A 26,472-nucleotide genomic window follows, 5' to 3' on the forward strand; every position below is an offset into this window, starting at 1 on the left:
TACAAGTTGCGGATAACCCTTGTGATTGTAAATATCTTTTTGGTTATCCGCAACTTGACGCGTATGGTGCGCACGGAGTACGAAAATCATGTTTTTTTCTCTTGAATTGTAATTTTCCAGCCTTTGCTAGTCATTTTTAAAAAGATCGACATCATTTCAAATTAAAATCAACATTTACAATCAACAGATTTATCATGCCATACCTGATGATGGGCTATGCCCAAAACATGTCATGTTATATATATATATTGAGGAAGTTTAAACTTGTTTGATTTTTATTTTTTCTATTTTTAACTTCTACTGTTGCATTTTGCTGTTAAATGTCACCCAGACATCTGCAGAATGCTGGTCAATGCAGGAGGAAACATTAATCTTGTTTGTTGATTATATCCGAATCTATAAGTTTGATGGGTAAATTTGACGAATTAAAGAAGGTTCATTACTTTACCCATGGATGCGCAGGTCAATTTATTTTTATAAATAATCTCAATATTTGAGTGGACGGATTACTGCGGTGGAATACAAACGGGAAGACAGGTGGCGTATACAGGAATGGCGAAGGCACTAAAATACACGGATGCGTTCAGGTCGATGGTAACATCGATGATGCTGGCCAATTCAAAAAGGCACGAAATTCCTGTGCTACCGACAATGCAGGTCAGCAATAGTAGTGACAGAGGCGTCTAGGCTAGTAGAGGTGACCCTGGAAAACAAGGCTATTGATGCCCTGGGAGATAACAACAAACAGAAACGCATGTAGGAGATGGGCAGGGACCACTCCAAGGCGAAGGGCAGTGTTGGCGACTTCACGGAAAATGATCCAGAACAGCTTCCGATGCCCATCGTGGAGGTTGCCACCGATGCTGACGGGAAGAAGAGGATAAAACTTCATATGGCCATAGCTTGCACATATCGAAACAGTGAGGATGCGTTGGCTCCGGAAGGAATATGCCTTCAGACCGAAAATGGAAACGTGAGAGCTGCAATTATGCCGTTTTCGGCCTTGAGAAATATGATGACACTGCATAATCGGGGAAGAGGACGAAAACACAAATGACCAGATGTTGGACCGGATATCAAAACTTCCCTTTTACTCGGTTGAAGAAGATGCGCACATGCTCTACTTCTTCGTCGTCGTTGATGATGGTGATGACAACAACAAACGACGACAAAAACAAATAATATTGGAAATTAAGAAGAAAAACAGGAAGACATCAAGTTTTAGAAATTAAATTTATCTGATCCAAGCTGAGGATGTCCAGAAAACTAAGAAAAATTAGAAGAGGAAAGAAATAATTTAAAACAATTGGTGCTTCAAAAGAAGCAAAAAAACATTCGACTGTCAGGAGAAATAAGACAATTAAATCGCCGCTTGCAAAGTCGTGCAGGCGTAATATCCTATTTGGAAAACCAAAATTTTAATCTGAACAGAAGATTAGAGGAAGTAGAAGAAGAAGTGATACCAGATGAAGAAATTATTAATAACGCAGAAATACCAGATGAAGAAGAAGTTGTAACGGAAGAAGAAGAACAACGTCTGATTATACAACCAGACGATGAAGTTGTACTGTATATATCGAATAACTGTAAGTAATTTGAAATAATTTTAAATTTAAATAACATATTATCAAAAGTTTTAAATTTCATTCAATTTGTTATCTTATTTTTATATGTTAAAGACCAGGTGCGGGCCAAACAAAAAAACAAAAACAAAAACAACTTTCTATTGATCATACATTCCAATAATTATCGATCTATAGTTTGCCCTAATATGTTTCATCATTTTGGGGGGGGGGGGGGGGCTTAATTGTGTTAACACGAGCTTGTTGAAAATAAGCACTTGTTTTTTAATCAGTGGAGGGGGGGGGGGGGCGTGGGGATAGACAAAACAAATTATTTTGTTTAAAATTCATGCCTTGTACATGAGCTGTATAAGAAAACCTTTTATCACTTATTGAATATTTATTTACAGATATTTATAGTGAAGACTCGTTGGGGGCGAAGAAACACCATATTGCAGTAGTAGTAGTAGCATATCTGCAGTTGGCGATGGTAAAAAAAATTAAACACAAAAATATCTTGTTGCTGGACATACACAAATGGAGGTGGACAGCATGATGCTTTTGATGAAATTGTAGGTTGTCATCATGAAGAATTGTCGACAACGACCAATGCCATACCCTGTTATTCAATTAAATCATGAACAGTTTTGAAAACTTACTGGAAGCTACCTGTCGAGTATACGGCCAGAAAAAAAATCAGGAGATCCAACTGTTCATAATTTGAGAGCGTTGGAGTATACCACCAATTATCCATAGAAATCACAGTTATCTGTGTTTGAGCAATCATTTGTTCGACAGAGGTCACATAAGTTTAATATTCTCTTTTCTTTTTTATTTTTCACAACAAAAACACCTTAATAAATTTGCTTTTACTCCATCAATAGAACCAATGCTGGAACAATTTTGCAAGTGGCAAAATTTTAGATTGTAGAGTCTTTCAAAAAACGATCACAAACTTCAAAAGACCAAGTTTTTATTGTTGGATCAATTATTCGAGAGAATGACCATAGCGTCATATCATGTTATGTTAACAACATTACTTCATCGGCAGCGATGAGATTGTTAGCTACTGTACTGAACCAAACACAAAAGTATTCGCAACACACGCGGAAACAAAAACCAATATGGTTCGCTCGGAAAAATCAAGAAGAAAGTGTTGGGAAGACAATTACATTAAAAAATGTGGAGGTTGACATGTTTAATAATGTTAAACATTTACGATCAACAGATTTATCATGCCATACCTGATGATGGGCTATGCCCAAAACATGTCATGTTATATATATATATTGAGGAAGTTTAAACTTGTTTGATTTTTATTTTTTCTATTTTTAACTTCTACTGTTGCATTTTGCTGTTAAATGTCACCCAGACATCTGCAGAATGCTGGTCAATGCAGGAGGAAACATTAATCTTGTTTGTTGATTATATCCGAATCTATAAGTTTGATGGGTAAATTTGACGAATTAAAGAAGGTTCATTACTTTACCCATGGATGCGCAGGTCAATTTATTTTTATAAATAATCTCAATATTTCAGTGGACGGATTACTGCGGTGGAATACAAACAGGAAGACAGGTGGCGTATACAGGAATGGCGAAGGCACTAAAATACACGGATGCGTTCAGGTCGATGGTAACATCGATGATGCTGGCCAATTCAAAAAGGCACGAAATTCCTGTGCTACCGACAATGCAGGTCAGCAATAGTAGTGACAGAGGCGTCTAGGCTAGTAGAGGTGACCCTGGAAAACAAGGCTATTGATGCCCTGGGAGATAACAACAAACAGAAACGCATGCAGGAGATGGGCAGGGACCACTCCAAGGCGAAGGGCAGTGTTGGCGACTTCACGGAAGATGATCCAGAACAGCTTCCGATGCCCATCGTGGAGGTTGCCACCGATGCTGACGGGAAGAAGAGGATAAAACTTCATATGGCCATAGCTTGCACATATCGAAACAGTGAGGATGCGTTGGCTCCGGAAGGAATATGCCTTCAGACCGAAAATGGAAACGTGAGAGCTGCAATTATGCCGTTTTCGGCCTTGAGAAATATGATGACACTGCATAATTGGGGAAGAGGACGAAAACACAAATGACCAGATGTTTGACCGGATATCAAAACTTCCCTTTTACTCGGTTGAAGAAGATGCGCACATGCTCTACTTCTTCGTCGTCATTGATGATGATGATGACAACAACAAACGACGACAAAAACAAAATAATATTGGAAATTAAGAAGAAAAACAGGAAGACATCAAGTTTTAGAAATTAAATTTATCTGATCCAAGCTGAGGATGTCTAGAAAACTAAGAAAAATTAGAAGAGGAAAGAAATAATTTAAAACAATTGGTGCTTTAAAAGAAGCAAAAAAACATTCGACTGTCAGGAGAAATAAGACAATTAAATCGCCGCTTGCAAAGTCGTGCAAGCGTAATATCCTATTTGGAAAACCAAAATTTTAATCTGAACAGAAGATTAGAGGAAGTAGAAGAAGAAGTGATACCAGATGAAGAAATTATTAATAACGCAGAAATACCAGATGAAGAAGAAGTGGTAACGGAAGAAGAAGAACAACGTCTAGTTATACAACCAGACGATGAAGTTGTACTGTATATATCGAATAACTGTAAGTAATTTGAAATAATTTTAAAATTAAATAACATATTATCAAAAGTTTTAAATTTCATTCAATTTGTTATCTTATTTTTATATGCTAAAGACCAGGTGCGGGCCAAACAAAAAAACAAAAAAACTTTCTATTGATCATACATTCCAATAATTATCGATCTATAGTTTGCCCTAATATGTTTCATCATTTTTTTTGCGGGGGGGGGGGGGGGGGGGGTTAATTGTGTTAACACAAGCTTGTTGAAAATAAGCACTTGTTTTTTTAATCAGTGGAAGGGGGGGGGGGCGTGGGGATAGACAAAACAAATTATTTTGTTTAAAATTCATGCCTTGTACATGAGCTGTATAAGAAAACCTTTTATCACTTATTGAATATTTATTTACAGATATTTATAGCGAAGACTCGTTGGGGGCGAAGAAACACCATATTGCAGTAGTAGTAGTAGTAATAGTAGTAATAGTAGTAGTAATTACTATTAAAAAACTAAAAGAAAAAAAATAAATGATTTGTGTGATTTAATAATATATAGTTTCTATAATTTATATAGACAATAATTTTCAAAAGATGGCGACGGACGTATTCTTTATTTTTTTTTTTTTGCAATGACAGTGATACCGTTTTAATAGGTACACACTTTGACAGTCTGACGGCGGCACGCATTAACCTTTGTGGTTGGTGCACGCTTTATCATCCTCCTCGATAAATATTATTGTTGAAGATGTTTGTTTAAGACTTGCTGATACGATTATATGATGAGCAAGGAGAAACTCCCATTTTCTCTTGTTTGTGTTTGTATGCGTGTGTGTGTGACCAATTGTAATAGCGTATTTTTTGATGACGACGATGACATCATCGATAACAAATCCAATCGGAACGCACTGTATTTTACTTGACTTTTCCTGATTGGCCAAATCCTACTTTTATGGGTGTGGGTGACTTTAACAACATCAAACCAATCATAAAATAGCGTTATTTTTTTTTTATGACAACGATGATATCATTGATAACAAATCCAATCTTAGCACACTGTATTTTACTTGACTTATCCTGATTGGCCAAATCCTACTTTTGTGGGTGTGTTAACAACATCAAACCAATCGTAATAGCGGATTTTTGTTGACGTTAACAAAACCAATCGTATTAGGGCATTTTTGTTAAAGATGACATCATCGATAACAAAACCAATCGTAATAGCGCATTTTTGTTAACTATGACATCATCGATAACAAAACCAATCGTAATACATCGTAGTATTTTACTTGACTTTTTCCTGATTGGCCAAAATCCTACTCGTGTTCACGGTGTGGGCGGGAAAACTTAATCGACATTAAACCAATCGTAACACCGTATTTGTGGTTGTCGATGACATCATCGATAACAGCCCAAATGATAGAGTGTATAAAACAAAAACGATATTTTCATTCTCTCTCTCTCTCCAATAAACCCCAAGTGCAAGCGGAGTCCACAGTAACGAGTCGCTGATAAGCCGGTGTTTGACTGTCCTTAGCCATCTTGACCTCGATCTCTACGAACGAACGATGCGGATCTTGTTTGTCTTCTGTAAGATGGGTACTGTTATTCGCTTACGAATACTGCTCGCTGTGGATAATAATACAAAAGCAAGGTCGCCACCTCCCTCCCCCTTGGCCGAATGAAACTCTTTTTTTGGAGTGAAGAACGGGAAATGCGAAAGTTTTCTCATCGGAAGGGAGTTCGCAGCTCTCTTTCCCTCGTCGGAAGCTGTAGCCGGGGGTGGGGGAGAGGAGCAACGTGTCACACATCGAAGGGATTAAGGGGGATGCACCGAATATTAGACGGTGCGACTCGGCTTTGCAGATGGTCAAACCGGATGACGCCTTCCCTATCCCAAACCAACGACAACGCCACAAAGTTCACGCCAGGTAAGCCTTTTTTTTTATATATATATATATATTTTTTTATATTATACATTGCTTTCGTCTGGTATCACAACATCGCCACTCTCCCTCTACCTCCCACCCATAGTAGGCCTATAAATTTACGTGTAAGGGCAAACAAAAAACAAAAACAAAAAAACTCGGTAAATCGCGCGGGATCCCCCCTGTTTGGAACAAAATCGTCGTTGAACCTAAATTCGTTTTAATTATTATCAATAATCTATAATAAGATATCTTAGTTTTCTAGATGTAGAAAACTAAGATATCTTATTATATAGGTCTTTGTTTTCTTGATTAGTTTTCTAGACACTTCAAGCTGAGTGAAAAATAATTTTTTAGAGGGCGCTTCTTTACTTCTTGTCCTGTTATCAAGAAATTAAAATCATCAGTCTGTTGGAGCAAAAGAGTAATTCTGATGAAGAGAAAAATGTTCAGTCGTTCAAAAAGAGAAAATTTGAAAGGTTCGATGTATCGATTCCAGGCCCTTGGACACATTTTAAAATGTTGAAGACCAGGTGCGGGCAAAAAACGTAAGAGACAGACATGTTTAACTTGAGCTCCCACTCACCGGATTCTAAACTACTCTCAGTAAATAAGTTTACAATCAACTCAAAGTGACCACAGTTATAGTTTATATAGGGTCGTACAGGAAATTTAAAAAATTTGCCCACCACAGGTACCTCCCCGAATTTGAAGGGTATGCCAACACCCTCTACAGCCAAACGGAGAAGTGGCAGTCTTCTCTTAACAAGCTGAAGAGGGCAAGTTATGCTGAGGTAGCTGTCGAAGCAAGGCAGAAAAGACTCAGACACCAAGAGTGTAACCGCCTCATTGGGAGATACCCATAAAGGAAGAGGCAATCAACATTCTAAGCATGTCGGAAGACGATACCTTGGTATGCAACGATTAGAATTTTGTACTGGTACGTGATTACATCATGATGCTGCTAGTACAAAGTTCTGACCAGCACAGCGGATGCGTTCGTCATCTAACATGCCAAGATATTTTTATGGCCGAAAATGTGCAAGACCAGTGGATAATTCTGAAAACCTACCCACAAGACTGCTTCGTCTAGTGGAGCTGCTAGAATTTTCTCTGTTTGAAGCAGATTATTGGTTAGTAGGGAAATATATCCAGCGTATTCGGCCGTTTGCCAAGATGATGAGATATTTTCATATAAATTTAGAATCACCGCGCCGGTATTTTTTTAAATATAATTATTTATTACGATGGCACAAGCCCAAGTAGTTATGTTTATTATGGAGGACAAAAATAAAATGTTAGAAGAGGAAAAAAAATTTTTAAAAGAATTGGTTCTTCAAATGAAGCAAAAAAACAACAGACTTTCCGGCGAAATAAGACATTTAAATCGTCGACTGCAAAGGCGAGCAGGAGTCATTTCTTATTTTGAAAATAAAAATTTTGTATTTACTGTTTGTATTGTTTCAGGGTCCCTAACAGTGTTCAGCTTATGCTGGATGGATCACCCACATCAATTATTGTTAAAAAAAATAAATAAATAAATAATTGACCAATAGTAACTTACACTAAACTCTTGACCAATCACGAATGGCTTTGATAGGAGGTTTCGGCGCAAAGAGAGGGGGATGATGACGGAAGAGGAAGGAGAACGTCTGAGAATAAAACCGGACGAAGAAATTGTATATATTGATTAACCATTCTCTTCGAATGAAGACTAATAAGGGAAGAACGTATAGAAGAACCAGAAATTGATTTTGAAAGAAGAATACCGGTAACGGAAGGGGAAGAAGAACGTCTGAGAATAAAACCGACAAAGAAATTGTATATATTGATTAACCATTCTCTTCAAATGAAGACTAATAAGGGAAGAACGTATAGAAGAACCAGAAATTGATTTTGAAAGAAGAATACCGGTAACGGAAGGAGAACGTCTGAGAATAGAACCAGACAAAGAAATTGTACTGTATATATTGATTAACCAACTGAGTTTGTTTGAAGCAGATTATCGGTTTGCCAAGACGGTGGTGGAGGATGACTATTTTTCCTTCACTGATGTCAAAGGCAAAAGCTGACCTTCTCTGCCTTTGACAAACGGCTGATAATTGTATGGAAAAGTGCTGGGAAGAACACCAAATTTAGCTGTTCGCAGCTTAGAAAATTTTTCACAATTGCCATTAAGACTCTAAAGTGAGAGTGCTTTTGGCAGCTCATCTCACCCACCATCCATCCACAGCAGACAGACACTACTCCTTACAACAAGGCTTTCATGGAAACAATATCAATTACACCTCTTTTACACTCTGCATTGACCAGCTCATCTCCACAGAAAACATATTTATTCCATGACCCTCCTGCTCTTAAGATATCAAAGCCCCACAGTGCACAACATTTTTTGTCTGACAACAAACAGACATCATACCCCAAGACTAACACTCACTATTTAGGTATTTTGTAATTATGGCACAAGCCCAAGTAATTATGTTTGTGATAGAGGAAAAAATTAACAAATTAAAAGATTTAAAAAAATTGTACAAAGATTTGACTCTTCGCTTGAAGACAAAAAATAAAAGACTTTCTAGAAAAATACGAAATTTAAATCGTCAAATGCAAAGGAGAGAAGGGGTTATTTTCCAGCTGATGGCTGTATACATTAACTGATGACTGATAACTCTAAGTGATTTGAAATAATTAAAGTAAATAACATATGAAAGGTTTAAATTTCATTCAATTTGTTATCTTATTTTAAACGTTAAAGGCCAGGTGCGGCCAAAAAACATAAGAGACAGACATGTTTAACTTGAGCTTCCACTCACCGGATTCTAAACTACTCTCAGTAAATAAGTTTACAATCAACTATGATTGATGGAACTTTAAGGCATAGTTATACCACACAGCATTATTAGATCAACAAGTTGCTGTTTAGATAACAAGAAATTGTGATTCACAGACACATATGGAGGCCTTACAATTAAATGATGGGACAAATGCATTTTCTGGCAGTAATTAAATCAGAGATAGTAACTTTAGTGGAATTCTATTACAGATGACATATATATCTGAGATTTGAGTTTTCTAGATCTTAGTTTTTTAGACACCCAATTATTGGCAACCAATTATTTTCAATGTGTCCTATCATTGTGCGCACATAATGGTTTTAACAACAATTTTTTAAACTGAATCAATTCATATAAATATTGCAAAACTGAAAAGTCATGGACTATACTCATCTATAAGAAAACAATATTCAGTATCAGCCTAACATCTGAAGGAGAGTGATGAATAGTTGACACTACTTTTGTGCAAAACCTACATTCCATTCATGCTTTCGTACTGTCTGCACCAACAGATTCATGTTGTGGGTTCTAATAATCGGCTTCTTTGTTTGCTCCAATTGACTTGTGTAACTTCTTCCAATTGACTTGTGTGGCTTTGAACTTTTAAATTGACTTTTGGGACTTCTACCAATTGACTAGTGTGGCTTCATCTAATTGACTGATGTGACTTCTACCAATTGACTAGTGTGGCTTCATTTAATTGACTGATGTGACTTCTACCAATTGACTAGTGTGGCTTCATCCAATTGACTGATGTGACTTCCACCAATTGACTAGTGTGGCTTCATCTAATTCAAGACTGATGTGACTTCTACCAATTGACTAGTGTGGCTTCATCTAATTGACTGATGTGACTTCTACCAATTGACTAGTGTGGCTTCATCTAATTGACTGATGTGACTTCTACCAATTCACTAGTGTGGCTTCATCCAATTGACTAGTCTGGCTTTGAACTTTTAAATTGACTTTTGTGGCTTCTACCAATTGACTGATGTGACTGATGTGACTTCTACCAATTGACTGATGTGACTTCTTGACTTGTGTTGTTTCTTCAAAATGACTCATGTAACTTCTTCCAATTTAATTGTGTGGCTTCTTCTAAATGATTCCTTCCAATTGACACCAGTGTTCTTTCATTTGGTTGACTTGTATGGCTTTCTTCAAATGACCTGAGTGGTCTGTGTTCCGCATTCAATATGGTGTCGGGAAAAAGATCTTACTTTTATCATCTTTAGTGAATAAAAATCCACTCCAATGCCCACTGACAAGTATTATACACAAAGTAGTCAGAATACGATGTCTCTGGCATTGACCACTCTTTATTAGTTATCTGCCCTTTTCTGTCACAAGACGAGATCATGTCCAGAATTATACTCACGTATTCAGAAAACTAAGTATCTGACCTTTATCCACCACTATTTACTGGTAATCGGTCATCTTGGGTCACCAGACTTTTCTGGAAATGAGAGTCTAATAAAATCTACTTCAATGTCCACCTGCAAGAAATTGTACAAAGACAAATGACCGTTTTTTTATATAATGCACACAAAAATGCTCAAAATACATTAAAAATGTTCAAATTTATTATTTTGACAATTTTGCATAAAGCCAATAAAAAAAATTTAAATATACTTACAGATTTCTGTTTGTGAAATTTGTAGGTGGCAGGAAGATCAAATCGTAACTCTGAAAAAAAAACCAACATTTCCATAAGTAACTGGGATTGTTTTCCAAATTAAGTTCACTTACAGAGCATGTGTCTCTTTCTATTTAATTTACAATATTGTACATTTTATCATTTTTTGTGTCATTTTTTGTACATTTTATCATTTTTTGTACACTTTATCATTTTTTTAAATTATATTTGAATTTGTAATATGTATTTAATTTGAAATATGAAAGAAATAAATTTTGATTTGATTTGACTAAAATGTACTGATAAAATTAAATTTAGATTTATAAATTTGTCTTTTATTTTAGCACAAAGAAATTTGATCTTTCCAGTTTTTTTGTAAAATATAAATATGAAACGACACTGATGAATAAATCAGCGATACCAAATCCGAAATGAAACAGCTACAAGAGTCAACATACAATTCATTTCCATTCCATTTTAAGCATGTATAATTTAATACAGTTGTATTTCTTACCTGCCACTATTTCAATGTTAACACCCCATTCCTTAGCCTTCTTTATGACATGCTGAAAGATAACAAAAGTCAAGTTTAAAAATAGAGTCCTTATGTAAACCTAGGTTGTCAAATGTATTCATTCAGAGTCCAGTCAACTCCTTTTCCTTAAAGGAAAGGAACACCCTAATATCTTACCTAACTATTATAAAAGTAAACCTACCAACTTAATATTCAGCACAATTTATGTTTAAATCGGATTTGTAGTTTTCTAGTAAACAGGATTTTAAAGCTGTTTTCAAGACATTTGAAAATCGCCATCTTGTGCTCATGGCAGCCTGTTTGTGACGTCAGATACGGCCGACGAAAATTTTAAGATTCGCGGTTGCATTCAGCGCTTCTATTGGCTAAGCGAATCCGCTAATATGATTGGCTAATAACGCGACATGCGGTCATGCAGGACGGCGATGACACGGTATGAGCATGCGCTGGCTTGGTAAACAAACCTTCGATCGATCTTTTCTTCTGCAAGCCAATTCGTAAATCTTTCAGCTATTGTTAATCTATTGTTACTTTTATTGCCTAGCTGTTTCAAACGGGATTTGGTAGGGGAATTAACTGGCAAACCTTCCAAACGGAGGCTGTTGATTGACGATGCAGTGTCTACTTTATTTTCGTTCAACACGAGTTCTAGGCCTAGTAAGGCATACGATACACTGGCCGAAAGTACACCATTCTTCGACGGCTTGTTATGCTCGAGAATGTTGTTCTTCTCTTCTTTTTTCCTCATCAGCACGACGCAAAACTAACTCTCTTTCTGTATATTCTGGTTCCAAATTTTCTGAATTATAAAAACTCCAAGCCATATTCCGAAAATATTAGGTATGTTAGGCTATTTAATTGATTTTATTTATGTCTATCCCGCACTTCCATATTGAAATACTGTACTATGACGATGGGCGCTTGGATTTGCTTGAATGCGTCCACCTAATCTGACGTCACATAATTGCTCTTAACCTGTCAAAATGGCGCTGTTCAATTTCAGATATGTTGTCGTTTAAAAGTCTATTTTTTAACTAAATTGCTTACTATTGTACCTTGAACCATTGTAATCGTGTTTTTATTACATTTATCTATAAGCACAGTGGCACATTTAGCCCAGGGTGTTCCTTTCCTTTAAGCTCTGTCAAACGTTATGTAACAAAAAGATGTGATGTGCCCATATTTTTTTTTTTTATTTATTTATTACGGTATATATAAAATTACAAAAACAAAAGCACATACGGTAGCTAATATTAATAACGTTTGTATTACAATAAAATGAAATCTATAAAAACTACAGTAATAAATTCGGAATATACAATTACAAAATTTCACAATTATTCACTAAAATTTAAAATATTAAGAATCTTAAAATATATACACAATTTTGGAAAATACAATTGCACTTTTATTTTTAAAAAAACGAAAAATTTACATTATAATATACTAAAGTAAAACCTATCTGCACTGTTCTTTATTTGATTATTATTATTACCGTATTATCTTTTAGTATAGGTGGCAACATTGCACAATTATTCACTAAAATATTCACAACATTAAAAATCTACAAAAATATATTAAATTTTGGAAAATAAAAGTTTACAGTATATATTAATATTAAACGTTGTCTGCAGTGCTCTTCATTTGATTATTATAGGCGGTAATTATTGTACAATCATTTATTATATATTTTTTAAATTTAATTTTTCACAGGAGGAATTTAATTTGTTTATAATATAGGGAATCGTTGAATTTTTATATCGGTTAGTTTTTATTTTAGGTAATGTAAATCTATTGGGGTTACGTAATCTAGATATATTAGGTCTTTCAGCAGGCAGCATATTACGATGTCTCTCTGACTTAAGGATACCTTCTCCAAATTTTAATGTTAATTTTTCTCTACGTTCAGCAAGGCTGGTAATTTTAAGTTGAGTAAGGGCCGTATCATAGCTCTCATAGTTCTGGCCAAGTATAATTTTGCATGCTCGCTTTTGCAACCTCTCAATTTCATTGGTCTGATGTTTTGTAATGCTAGAGTGCCAAACAACACATGCATACTCAGTCAGCGGCCGAATATAGAGTTGATAAATACTTAACATGTCACCAATAGGTGCACTATATCCTCTCAATGCATAAAGAAGAAACATTCTTCTACTTGCTCTAGAGATAATACTTTTGATTTGGATATCCCAACCTAAATTGTCTTGTAGCTCAAGACCTAATAATTTCATACTATGTACAGTATCAATTTTTTCACCACTTATAGTAAATTGGGGGTAGTTTATTTGGGATTTCATAAAATTTATATTAATAACATGGCACTTCGAAGTCTTGGGTAGCATGTCATTTTGTTTACACCAACAACTCAAGGAATCTAAATGGGATTGAAGTTCTGATGATGTACTATTATTTTTTATATTAATTATTTCTCCCATGGTCATGATTATGTTATATCACTACCATATTTGGGGGACATCCCACTTTTTTTTATCAACCTTGTTTGATAGTGTAGACAGAGCTTTTACTTTTAGTGTTACTACAAAATATTTGTATATACAGTATTTCTAAATTGATTATTTTCACCTAAAAAAGTGGACAGCATTGTACTTACTTCTCTTGTGCTTGTTTTGTGTAGCGAGTAAACAGCGTTCCTTGCCATACTTAAGCCTAACTTAAGAAACACCATATCAATACCTACAAAAAGAATCCATGTTACTTTAAGTCAGAGAGATTACAATATATATTAATGAAATAGTATTAGGGATTGTGAAATCCTTTACGCAACATTTAATAGTCTGTCTCATGATTAACCATATTATAAATAATGTACAATTTTTATTTTCTGCCAAAAGGGCTTCCTCAAACGTCAGCATTATTTTACCTTCTTTTAAAGAACAGGAAACCTCTCTTCAAATCGTCAAGGATTTAATTTTTACTGTATTTGAAAATTGTTATTTATATTTGCTGTCATGGGAAATTTGTATTCTATTTAGTTAGTGGTTTATGTAAATGTCTGGAAAAATAGGACCGTTTCTTCAGATCTTTTATTAAATCAATAGCTGTTGTCTATTAGCCCTCTTGTGGTATACAGTAGTTCATTTTATTTTTTATTTTATTTTATTTCATACTCATCCAACAGCGAGTAACCCGCCAATTACAGGATGGATAAACTATTTAATAATTTCACAAGACAAACATATACACAAGATGCTCTACATAAACAAAGACTTATTATTAAGTCTTTGGGAGTGGAGTTGTAATTTGTCATGAGAAAAAAACCCTGACATATGACAGGGCTTGAACCCAGGACCCTTAGATTGGTAGCCAAGCATCATAACCACCAAGCCACAGCTCCACTGTGTAATTGATCAATTACGGTTTTGGCAAAACATGTTTATGTAACTACTACTGTATGTGCTGATGGTGATCAACCTTACCTTTGTTTCGTTTGGTACCAAATGGCGGGTTCATGATGACCGTGTCAAATAGTTTCAACCACTTTCCTAACTCGAGCTTGGTTAAATCATATTGAACCTGCTCAACATTGGTCAGCTCAAACTCTCTACAATTTACGTGACAAGTCTCCAATGCATCTTTATCAATATCAACTCCTACACATAAACTGAAAAATAAAATAAAACCCCAAATAATAGCATCATTATCATATATATTTTCATTTCATATTTTCACAAATTCAAGAAATGACAAATTACAGATTTTTGCAGACTAATGGTTGGTAAGAGAACTAAATAAAAGAAATCAGAAGAAAAACGACTGCAAAAGAAACACAGTGTGGCTTAACGTATTATTCCATAACACAACTAAAATCTATTTTTTGTTCCAATATTAATACGTATATCGTCTGGTATAACCCCACCCCGCTAGAACACGAAATTGGGACGACTTTGGAGGGGGGGGGGGGTGTGACTTTATTTTGGGAAATCCTGGTTCAAGAAAAAAAAAAGATTGGTACGTGTAATATAATGTGTGCGGTTTTGACTGTATTAAAGTCTGTACTCGCTTGGTTGCAATATCACAGTTGTTTATTCAGTCATGCTTAAAACTGTATACTACAGGATAATACTACGGTATAAAATACAAACACAGGAAGAGAGGATGAATGGTATATTAATGAAATGGTTGTTGTGATCCGTTACTATATCACATAGTCTCAGTGCCAGGATTTCACACAGTCACAGAATATACAAACAGTAAATATGGTTTTGTCTACTCTAGTGACACCAGTTTTATTCCAATACTAAATATAATGCAGTATGTACTGGCTATATCAAATATGTTCCTATATTGTAAATGTTTTATCCTCTCTATTATAACCTTTATAAATTTGTTAACTCTCTCCCTCTTGGCCAGTACATCCATATTTAAGGAACAGTCCTAATTAATATGCATGTACTGGGAGGGCACTATTTGGAACAAAGGAACATTCTTTGATGATAAGGAATAGTCATTAAGGGAGGAATGTCACATCACCTTCACCTCAGTGAAAGCTAGGGCAAATTGGACCACTGGACATCAACAAGTGTTTATAGTAACTCCCATTAGAGCAATTATACATTCCACCATATACCAACTTGTAAACAGTTAATAGATTTATATTCTCTTGTGTGTTACATTAAGGTATCCCAATGATTGTGGAACTAATTGGTCCTAATGGTCATAAAAACATCTAATCAATTTCTTCACTGAACGTTTCTGGGGCAAATTGGTAAACTCAATTGAATTGTGATATAAGGTTGGTTGTTAAATTATAATTCTATATCATTACATTACAGTATTAGTAAGTACAGTATTACTTGTAAGATCATCTGAACTGGCTAGAGATAAGCCAACATCCAGAGCAAAAACCAATAATACTGGGACTATACATGGGGATATGCCTGTTTGTGAAATCAGACATAGTAGGGGTGGGATTAGACCAGAAGTGATATGTGATATATAAATACAATTATATTTGAGCAATTTTTTATAAATCTCAGAGCATTTTATAGATTGATTATTATTTAACTTTGTAATAAGACTCTGTAGTACCTGTACAAGAAATATTCCAAAAATAACTCATAAAACGAATAAACATGGTTTAAATTTCACAATTGTCATGGTGTTTGGCACAATTAATCATAGGGCAGATTTATACAACAAGTTAAATTAATATGCATTGACCTGGCTACTTGAAAAGGCTACTTGAAAAGGCTACTTGAAAAGGCTACTTGAGGATCAGCCAAGGTTGGTGAGCTAAAGTAGCCTTTTTAAGTAGCCTTGGGGGGTCTTTATTATGTTTGGCTGTAACTGACCTTAGGGACTGGACCTTATAGTACACTATATAATAAAGTAAGGCCTGTTGTATTATTGGGCTGGTAGTCACTTTAAACAGTCACTTTTTAATTTATTAAATTATTTATTAAATTATTTACTAAACTAGATAAAGAAACACTACAACTTTGCTTTGGAGATTTTGTATAGAAAAAATATCCTTTGTTTAAACACTTTCAGGTGGATGTTATACACTAGTGCGGTCGACATGGAACTATGTCTAGAAGAAAGTGGATTTAACAATTTTCTACTATTCTGGACTAATATTGATATACCAATCCATGGATGCAAAAGTACATTTTATGGGTGGGGCTGGTGGCCACTTAAAACAGCCACTTACCAAATTCAACTAGATATTAAAACAAACACTGCAACTTGTTAGATTATGAGTAGCCATAATCTCGACTTGGAAGCAGACAACGGATAAAAATAAGATATAACTCGGCAGTGTTACATGAGAACTTTCGCTAGAGTTTATTCAGAACCAGTCTGGGCCAGCGGTAGAAATCAAATTATGCTAGTTGGCAGCAAAAATACGGCCAAAATACCACAAAAACAATGTATGCTAGTTTTTTTAGAAAATATGCTAGATAATATGCTAAATCGTGGTAAATATGCTGTAGAATTGGGCTTTTCAAATTATGCCAGATTATGCTAGATTTTCTACAACAATGCCTGGCATAAATGCTAGATGCCAGATGGGTCAAAATTATGACAGATAACAGAATGTGTTTAGTATAACTTGACAACTGACCTCCACTAGGGTATAATTATTTACTGGTTCCCAGACTACAAGACTGGTATCAGGGACAACTTAAAGGATAGTATAAACAGACTTATTTCTACTGTAGATTTCTACTCTCTGATGAGAGCCTACTGTATACTATAACACAACTTGCTTTGTTTGGAGATTATCTAATAATAATAATAATAATTTATTCGGAAAATGATTTTTGAACAGGCACACATAATAATGGTGCATCCTTAAAACAATTAAACATGCAATATAGAAATATATGAGTATAAAAATAAAGGTAGACTAGATTAAAACAGATAATATAATCTATAATTTAGAAAATACCTGACCTCAAGGATTACCATAACATCTAGTAAAGTCTATGGAATGTGACCCTCTATGACTTGATTTGATATGGGAAAGAATACTAGAAGTTGCTAGTAATACTAATAGGATACTAAAAAAAACAGATGTTGTATAAAATATTCCATAACCAAGCACCACTACTACCGTAATGACGCGGGTATAAGCCCACCCTCCTTGAACATGAAATCACGTCAAGTTTTGGGGTGGGCTTATACCCGAAGATCAAAAAATGCAGATCGTCAAAAACAGCACATGTACACTGTGTATTCCACCATGCGAGTGAGCGCCCTCAAGTGTACGACGTTGCCTCTAAATACACGAGGTTTAGAGTGTCGGAAAATTAAGCTTATAGTTTGTGTAATTTATCGTAGAATATCTTATTTTAAACATCAATTGAACAAGAATTTATCAAGCAAGTATACAATGTTCGTTAAATAGAAATGTACCAAAGAAATTTAATAAGCTTGTTTCATGGCAGCCGATACCAAATAGTGGTTTTCCGTTTTGGCGACTTGTAGCGTCGTGTGTGTATAAATGCCACAAATACTGAAAAAAATAGTTATATTTTGTATCCCTAAATGTAATGATTTTAAAACTTAATGATTTGAAAACTTAACGCAACTCAACGTTGACTGGAAAACAGGCTCTAACTAATGCTTTGTAGAAGACCACCGTTGAATTGGCTTTTTTGTGTTAAATATAAATTATTTATTATTATCATTAATGTCCAACCACTACAGTTACTGTAGCATTGCCGAAATGAATAAAATAAAAAAAATTAATAAATAATCCCTGATTTTAATCAATCTTTCACGTTCACTAGCGGGATCATGCTATCCAGTTCAGAAATTGGTTTAGTTTCTGATCTGCTTTTTAAAAAGTACATTCTTACAGTATGCTATTACTTTGTACTAAATAATAATAGTTATTACACACAGACATTTATCACATTATCATAATTAATGGTCATAATTACCTCTGCCAAACAGGTATGTAATCGATCGTGTTTGTTTGTTTGCAGGATTACTCAAAAAGTTACAGTAATTACAAGATCTTTCCCAAAATGACAATACTGATACAGTAGATATGTGGTCAGGGACCACTCCATTAAATTTTGGAGGAAATCCAGACCACGGTCCCAATTCTGGACCAATTTTTAGTATAATTTTCAGACCTGTTAGTGTTAAAAGATAGGACAGAATTTTCAAAAGCCGGCAAGCAGTCTTAAAGTAACAAGTAAACTGAAATTGCATTTTCTCGAGAACTACTTGTACAAAAAACTTCATTTTTGTACAAGAGTTATAATTTGTGATTTGTAATTTTAAAACAAAAATTAATTTAATCGACAGGTTTTTTGATACGAGTAGTTTTAAAAAACCTATTTCTTTTCAAATTTACCCGTTTCTTTTTGGCGTTGCTGTTCAATCTATTGTTAGTCAACAGAATCTTTATTTAGTTGAAAGGCTGGTTACATAACCATTACACCAAATTCGCATATTAGCCTAAATCATACACAGCATTAATTCACACACAAATATATATTTTTCCGGAGAAATCTTATGTAGGAGAATTTTACAGAGGGCGGAGGTACGCACTTTCGGAGTGGCTTTCTAGTTATCATAGTTATTATGCTGTAATCATGATTTAATACAAATTCTCATTATCTCAAATATAAATAGAAATATGTACGCCGTGGCTAAAGATACGGTACCGTATTCTAACTTCTGTTTACTAAAGGTACGGTAAAATTGCATTACGTCATAACCAGCCAATGGGGTGCTGGTACATGTGTGACGTCATCGTATAAGACTTGGGATTTTTTTCATATCGCGAAAACAGTGATCAACCGCATTTTCTTTATGCTTCATTTATCGCCGTCGTGTGTGACAAAAACTAAATGTAGCCTACGTCTGTTATTATTATTATTATTGAAAAGCCAAAACATGTCGGATTTTAATTCTAGAATACAAAAAACCGTTTCAAAAGAGGCCTAGGCCTACGTACCATAACCTCATTATGAGTTTGTTTGTGTAGGGAAAGCGATGCCAGGCTGGGGCCAGCCGCGTGTGTGCGCTGATTTCTGTGACTCAGACCTGGGGCTACTGTCTAAAAATCATAGTATTTGAGGACCCCTTTATTGTCCGCATTTGCTTGTTGTTTATGGTCACCATTGTAAACAAAGTTTAATAAAAAATATAGGCATAAAGGCCATTTGGAATAAAAATAAAACCCTCATCAGCGCACACATCCATGCAGCCTGGCGCCGCCGACAGGAATTCTCTACCAGCGTTGCCAGCGATAAAATTTAAATTATGCCGTATCCTGTCTCAAATAATGCCAGATTGGGAAAAATAATGCCAGATCCCCAAAATCTGGCCCTAAACAGCGCCACCAACGGTTGTATGTCTAATAAACGTTTGTAAAACCCCAACTGACACAAAATAGGGCCTAAATTGTATCCCTATGTCGTTCAAAAATTGTATTTTTATTTTTGTGAGTAATAACTAATAATTCTAAAAATATCTGGGGTGCGAAAATGGTAATTGCAAATGAAACAAACACCAACCCACGAAACCTTACTCCCCCCCCCCCCCCCACCCAAAAAAAAAAACCTGTTACAGCCATGGAAATTTAGAATTTTTGAGCTGAAATATGAGAGCTGCTTGATCTTTGCACTTAATTTCAAATATGAAAGGATCTTAGCCCACCATAATTAGAAAATGGCAATTATAATTTTAAATAGGAAATAAAAATATATATTAAGTGTCTCCAGGACCTCAGCCCCACCATGGTTGATAAGAACATTTTGAAAAATGCTGATGGCCGGAAATGCCACTTAATTTAAAATATGAAATAAAACTATATTTATTAGTGTCTCCAGAATCTTAGCCTACCATAGTTCGAAAATGGCAATTATAATTGAAAATAGGAAATCAAAATATATATTAAGTGTCTCCAACCATGATGGGGCTGAGGTACAAAAATTTGGAAAAATAGAGCTGCTCGATGGCCGGCGGAAATGGCACTTAATTTCAGATATGAAATAAAAATATATTTATTAGTACCTCCAGGATCTTAGCCCACCATAGTTCGAAAATGGCAATTATAATTTAAAATAGGAAATAAAAATATATATTAAGTGTCTCCAGGACCTCAGCTCCACTATGGCTGGTGCTGAGGTAAGAAAATTTGGAAAAATAGAGCTGCTCAATGGGCGGAAATGGCACTTAATTTCAAATATGAAATAAAAATATATTTATTAGTACCTCCAGGATCTTAGCCCATCATAGTTTTGAAAATGGCAATTATAATTAACAAGGCCAACAGCCATTAAGTCGCGTGCTACAATGCATAGTGATACCGGACCGACAGACAAACAGACCGACAGACCGACATAGTGAACTATACTGACCGAAATTACAGAACATGTTTAAAAATGTTGAAATGTTTAAAAACATTTATATTTTTTTAATTTACACGTGCGTAGCCTGTCACTTTTGACGTGCTCGTATAACGTAATTTCGAGTTGAAAAGTAAGTCAAGAAAACAGAAATCGGGTAAAAAGAGTGCGCAATAACATTTAACGCGCAGTGCGCGCGCAAAAATCTGCGCACTCATGGCAATTTTGTAAACGCTTAAAATTGCCTGAAACGTACTCTTATTTCATCGAAAATAAATTTTGAAAATTTTAAGCGCACGTACGCATGCGTTACATGCGCTACGCACGTAATTGTATTGCCATATGATGATTTATGCCCTGAAATTTATGAGTACCAAATTTTATTTAATTGTGATTCATGGTTGTTAAGATATGATTACAAACGTGATTTCGTTAAATCGTGCGTAGACCGCGTAATTTTTTATTGCGCACCGTGAAAACATAACCACATCGATTCCTGGCCATAAGGAATATTCTGTGAAAAATTGACTTAGCTAGATTAAACTGATATCAAGATAAGGTCATAAAGCGATAAAACGCATAGTGATACCGGACCGACAGACAGACAGACCGACAGACAGACCGACAGACTGACAGACAGACAGACAGACAGACCGACCGACCGACATAGTGAACTATAGAGTCGCTTCCACGCGACTAAAAATAGGAAATAAAAATGTATATTAAGTGTTAAGTGTTGGGGGTGAGGTAAAAAAAATGGAAAAATAGAGCTGCTCGATGGGCGGAAATGGTACTTAATTTTAAATAAAAATTACCTTGCCCACATGGTCACTACTGGGGCTGAGAGGTGAAGAACATTTGGAAAAATAGGGTTGCTACGACGATGCAAATGGAACATAATTTGAAATATGGAAAACAAATTCTCTTAGAAGAAATTCTTTTTAAAATTAGAGCTTCTAATTAGTTAATGGAAATTGCCATTTCAAGGGTTGGGGTAGGGATGCGGCCACTTATAATTATGAACTGAAACAACAAAACCCCTTTCATAATGTTTTCGTTCAATTGTCTCTATATCTGGGGATCCAATAACCTTCATGGTCTCTGAAATAGAGCAACATAATTGGCCAATAGCTAGCCTCTTCGGATTTGTTGTGCTGCCTATATCGCACACACGGTAGTTTTCGAGCAGCCTTCCTATCCGAAGAGTCTATTTAAGTCCGAAACAAAAGGATGGAAGACGGAAAACCCGAACAGATCTGTTTTGTACGATATGATATTGTGTAAGGTGATATGTATTAAAATTAATTGCAAGATTAAACAAAATATTTTATTTTTGTTCTGTGGTATATTATTTTTTTGGTTGTTCAAAAAACACAAAATTATGCCAGATTATGCTAAAAACGGCTAAATAATGCCGCGGCATTATGCCAGATGCCGTGGGCCTCTAAATAATGCCAAAAAGCATAATAATGCCAGAAATGGCAACTATGTTCTCTACATACAACACAACAGACGCGATATGAAAAAGAATAGTCCTTATACGATGACGTCACACACGTACCAGCACCCCATTGGCTGATTATGACGTAATGCAATTTTACCGTACCTTTAGTAAACAGAAGTTAGAATACGGTACCGTATCTTTAGCCACAGCGAAATATGTAACTTACAAATTATACAAACTTAGCCATCCATATAATTAATGGGCATTATAATATAATATTAATAGTAATACACAAGTCAGTACGAGTACCTGAATGAATACATTCAAAATACAATTTTAATACATTTAAATGCTCTTATTTATGTTCTTCTCTAAAAATATCATATTATTAATATAGTACTATTATTAATAATGAATAATTAATTCACTCACCCCAATTAGTTTTAACCAAAAAAGTAAATTAAAATATGTCTTCTACCATAGAGATATATCTCTATGCTTCTACAGTACAGTATGATGCTGAGGATACGAATGCTGAACACTGACTGATATAAAATGATGATGATGATTAATACAAAGGTCCAACTAAAATTCCTAGGACATTTGGTTATTCCATTTTCTGCAAAGGGGTATCATTGTGACAGGTCATATCACAAAATTCCCATTTAGTCAAATTATGAAAATGATCACCTATAATTCGTCAAAGTGACGAATTCAATTCTAGTTATAGCTTTCATTTGTTTTATACAGAACAGTTTTATTCACAAAACATGTTGAACCTCTATTAAGGGGACACATTATTCACTGCCTAAATATATATTGTCGCTCATTTGTTTCACAGGAAAGTGTCCCCTTAAAAGTGGGCATCCACTGAATAGGTGTTGGCCTAGTATTAAAACATTGTCCCTCTTTGTTTCAAAGGAAAGGACCATTTAAAGAGGGGTACGCAGGGTGTCATAAATGGAAGAGATCTACTGTATAATATATGGATGTTGCTTCTTTGTGGGAAACTCTATATAGATAAAAGCAAAATAAGGAAAGTACTTACCCTGCTTGAAGCATGGCAGCCCCAATACTAAGCACACCACATCCACACCCAAGATCAGCTACCAGTTTACCACTAATGTCATCGTAGCGTGTATCAATTGTGTGCAACATTCGTGCTGTGAAATTGATAGTAGTTTAGTTTAGTAGGGTGCAGGTCAAGTCGGCCCCAAACCGTCTTGGCCAAAGTCAAGTCGGCCCCACGTCATGTCGGCCCCAAGTCAACTCGGCCTCAAGTCAACTCGGCCTCAAGTCAACTCGGCCTCACGTCAACTCGGCCAAAAACTAATCGGTCAACTCGGCCACAATAAAGTATGGAACGCAAAAAGTGCTTAATATTATTACGATTCTTACTATCCACGTTTTAAAAAAAATGAAGAAATAAAAAATATAATATCATATAAAAAAATGAACTCATTGCCGATATGAATAGAAGTACCCGCGTGTTACAAAAAACACGTGCAGATACTGTATTTTAGGAAATCGAAGACGGAGGCCTACGTTCCACCATTTGGCCGTAGAAAAAATGATCGTACATCGCTTTTGTGCATGATTTGCGTTTTTTAAAAAGGGGAATCCCCCGGTCAGCGAAAACACGTAGCAGTTGTAGATATCGAAAAAGCTGGCAAACGCGCAGGGAGGCTCAGCTACGAAATTTTATTAAACGTAAATAAAGGAAAGTTGGTGAAATCATTCCTATTTTTTTTGCTAAATATATTATTGTCTAAATAATAATATTCATTAAAAGTCAGAATTATTCATAGTTAAAAAATTGTGAAGAAATATTATTTTATCAATCCCCTTCATTTGCACTTTTTGCGTTCCATACTTTAACGGGGCCGAGTTGACCGATTATTTTTTGGCCGAGTTGACGTGAGGCCGAGTTGACGTGAGGCCGAGTTGACTTGAGGCCGAGTTGACTTGAGGCCGACTTGACTTGGGGCCGACTTGACTTTGGCCGAGACGGTTTAGGGCCGACTTGGATCGAAACCGTTTAGTACAGTCTGAGTACTGTACAGTAATCATCTGTTATCATGGAAGAAATACTGTAACAATGTTTGTCGTAAAAAGGTAAAACATGCTGACATCAACACTAACAGTAAACATATCTAATAAGCTTATTATGGCCTCATTACCACGACAAAACACTGGTTTTCATCTGATCACAGAAGCTAAGCAACCTTGGGCCCAGTTAGAGCTTGGATGGGAAACCATCTGACAATATCGGGTTCTGTTCTTTCAGAGGGCGATATGTCATAATGGTATAACAGACTAGCATGTGAGAACTGATTGTGTTGAAGTCACAGGATAAACCATTTGATCTCAGGAGCTCAGTATCCTGTTGTTAGATTGACTTGATTGGACACAGGTTGATTTGTTGTACTTGCCTGCTATATGTGGTGTTGTTGGGTACTGCTCTAGTAGAATTTTGGGGTCATCAAAAACATCAACATCTTGTAAGTAACCTTCAAGTTCTTTAAGTTTCATATTGTTTGGCTGGTAATAAAATATTAAGGATACAGATCTATAACAGGAAATGAAAAATCAGGTTTGAAAAATACAGTACCGTATTTTAACTGATTTTAACTTGTTTCTGGAAAGAAAAATATACAAGTTAAACTTACCACTAAAACAATTTTTTGCTTTAATTAAATTACATTTTTTCAGATAAATAATTGTTTGGTTAACATGAAAAACTATTATGTGACAATAAAATGACACCATGGAGGTACAGTACCATTCACCTCCATGAGGCCTAATTTACGTCTAAGAAATCGAGACGAAACAGGCATGAATTTTATAATATATAATATCTGGTTAATTGTACATAATCAAATATTTTATTCCAGCGAAAAAAACACCACAGTGTATAAGTATAGGCGCCGCGACTGCACCGAGAAAAACGCCGGTGACAAGCACCGAGAAAAACACCGGCGACAAGCACCGCAAAAAACGCCGGTGACAAACACCTATGGCTATGCTTATACACTGTGGTGTTTTTTTCAATGGATTTTAAGTAGCGAAAAAAAATTTTCTAATTTTTTTCAATTATTCTCGAAACCTCGACTAAGAAATACCGGAATGGTGTCCGGCGGGGGACAGTTTATTAGTATTACCATTTAGTTAAGGTCTAAAATGTAAAGCACCTAGACTAGGAGAGGGGTCAGTGATCCATTAGGCGCTATAAATACCTGTACTGTTTATTATTATTATTATTACACAGTGATGTAGGCCAATTTTTAAGAACATTTTGCAGTAAAGATGTTGTCCATACGACTACTGTCCGTTGAGTTTTTAAGTAACTTGTCATCCGAAAATAGGCTGAAAACGCTATGTTATTTCTGTTGGTTAAGCTTCGTTGCACGGCATTGTTTGTCACATTGATCGAAGATGTCGTATTGTAAACAAATTGTCAACAAATAAAAAGTAAACCGAATTTACATATTATGCGCAGTTTGTTGTGCTGCATGAAATGTGACAAAAATTATACAAAACACTCACAACTTTTTTTTTAAAATATGCTTCCAAATATATAACATTTTAACAACAATTGTTGAAGCGAGTTCGAAAATAACACGCTGTTCCTCTCGAAAACGCGACGGGCGTGTGTTATTGTAAACATACAACAAGGTAAAATCGTCTAAAATCCATCATTATTTGTAATAATCACTATTTTGAAGCTTGTATACAATAAATATATAATAAATGTAGATTATGTATCCAGTTATGGTGTCTAAATCGTCCTATTTCCGTGTAAAAAGTGTTCTAATCTACATACCAAAATCGAATCGTGGCCGTGTACCTCCTACACCTAGGGCAGCGCCATTTTGTTTACCTTTATTCCGTAACATGATGAACCCTGACATGTCAGATGCATTTGATTATATGGGCATGAAATATTTTTTTAAACGCTGTGGCTAAAGATACGGTACCGTATTCTAACTTCTGTTTACTAAAGGTACGGTAAAATTGCATTACGTCATAATCAGCCAATGGGGTGCTGGTACGTGTGTGACGTCATCGTATAAGGACTATTCTTTTTCATATCGCGTCT

General features: G+C 35.3%; 3 protein-coding genes across 4 annotated transcripts in view; 1 reads left to right on the plus strand and 2 right to left on the minus strand.

Annotated features, from left to right (window-relative positions):
• LOC140055996 (tRNA endonuclease ANKZF1-like) overlaps positions 1-26,472 on the plus strand; it is a 344,549-nt gene that overhangs the window by 290,611 nt on the left and 27,466 nt on the right. The gene's annotated exons all lie outside the window — the stretch shown is intronic.
• Positions 1-26,472, minus strand: part of LOC140056049 (large ribosomal subunit protein eL43) — a 220,534-nt gene that overhangs the window by 52,248 nt on the left and 141,814 nt on the right. The gene's annotated exons all lie outside the window — the stretch shown is intronic.
• LOC140046312 (rRNA N(6)-adenosine-methyltransferase METTL5-like) lies at positions 9,925-26,240 on the minus strand. Of its 2 annotated transcripts, none has more exons than XM_072090904.1 (8): positions 26,197-26,240; positions 24,806-24,942; positions 23,422-23,536; positions 14,534-14,718; positions 13,708-13,790; positions 11,076-11,127; positions 10,562-10,611; positions 9,925-10,421 (listed from the first exon to the last, which is right to left on the minus strand). In XM_072090904.1, the coding sequence occupies exons 2-8, from the start codon at positions 24,903-24,905 to the stop codon at positions 10,359-10,361; spliced, it is 648 nt and encodes a 215-aa protein (XP_071947005.1). In that variant the 5' UTR covers positions 24,906-24,942; positions 26,197-26,240; the 3' UTR covers positions 9,925-10,358. The 2 variants fall into 2 exon arrangements, with proteins under 2 accessions (XP_071947005.1, XP_071947015.1); XM_072090914.1 differs by having other exon boundaries at positions 24,806-25,011; positions 26,197-26,233.

This window comes from Antedon mediterranea, chromosome 1, assembly GCF_964355755.1.
Source record: "Antedon mediterranea chromosome 1, ecAntMedi1.1, whole genome shotgun sequence".
Classification (NCBI taxonomy): Eukaryota; Metazoa; Echinodermata; class Crinoidea; order Comatulida; family Antedonidae; genus Antedon; species Antedon mediterranea.

Coding starts and splice junctions, on each gene's coding strand:
- LOC140046312 (XM_072090904.1), bottom strand. CDS start 24,905: ATGAAACTTAAAGAACTTGAAGGTTACTTACAAGATGTTGATGTTTTT. Junction 14,719..23,421: donor GCTGCCATGCTTCAAGCAGG/GTAAGTACTTTC, acceptor TTTATTTTTCAG/TTTATGTGTAGGAGTTGATA. Junction 11,128..13,707: donor ACAAAACAAGCACAAGAGAA/GTAAGTACAATG, acceptor GTTATCTTTCAG/CATGTCATAAAGAAGGCTAA.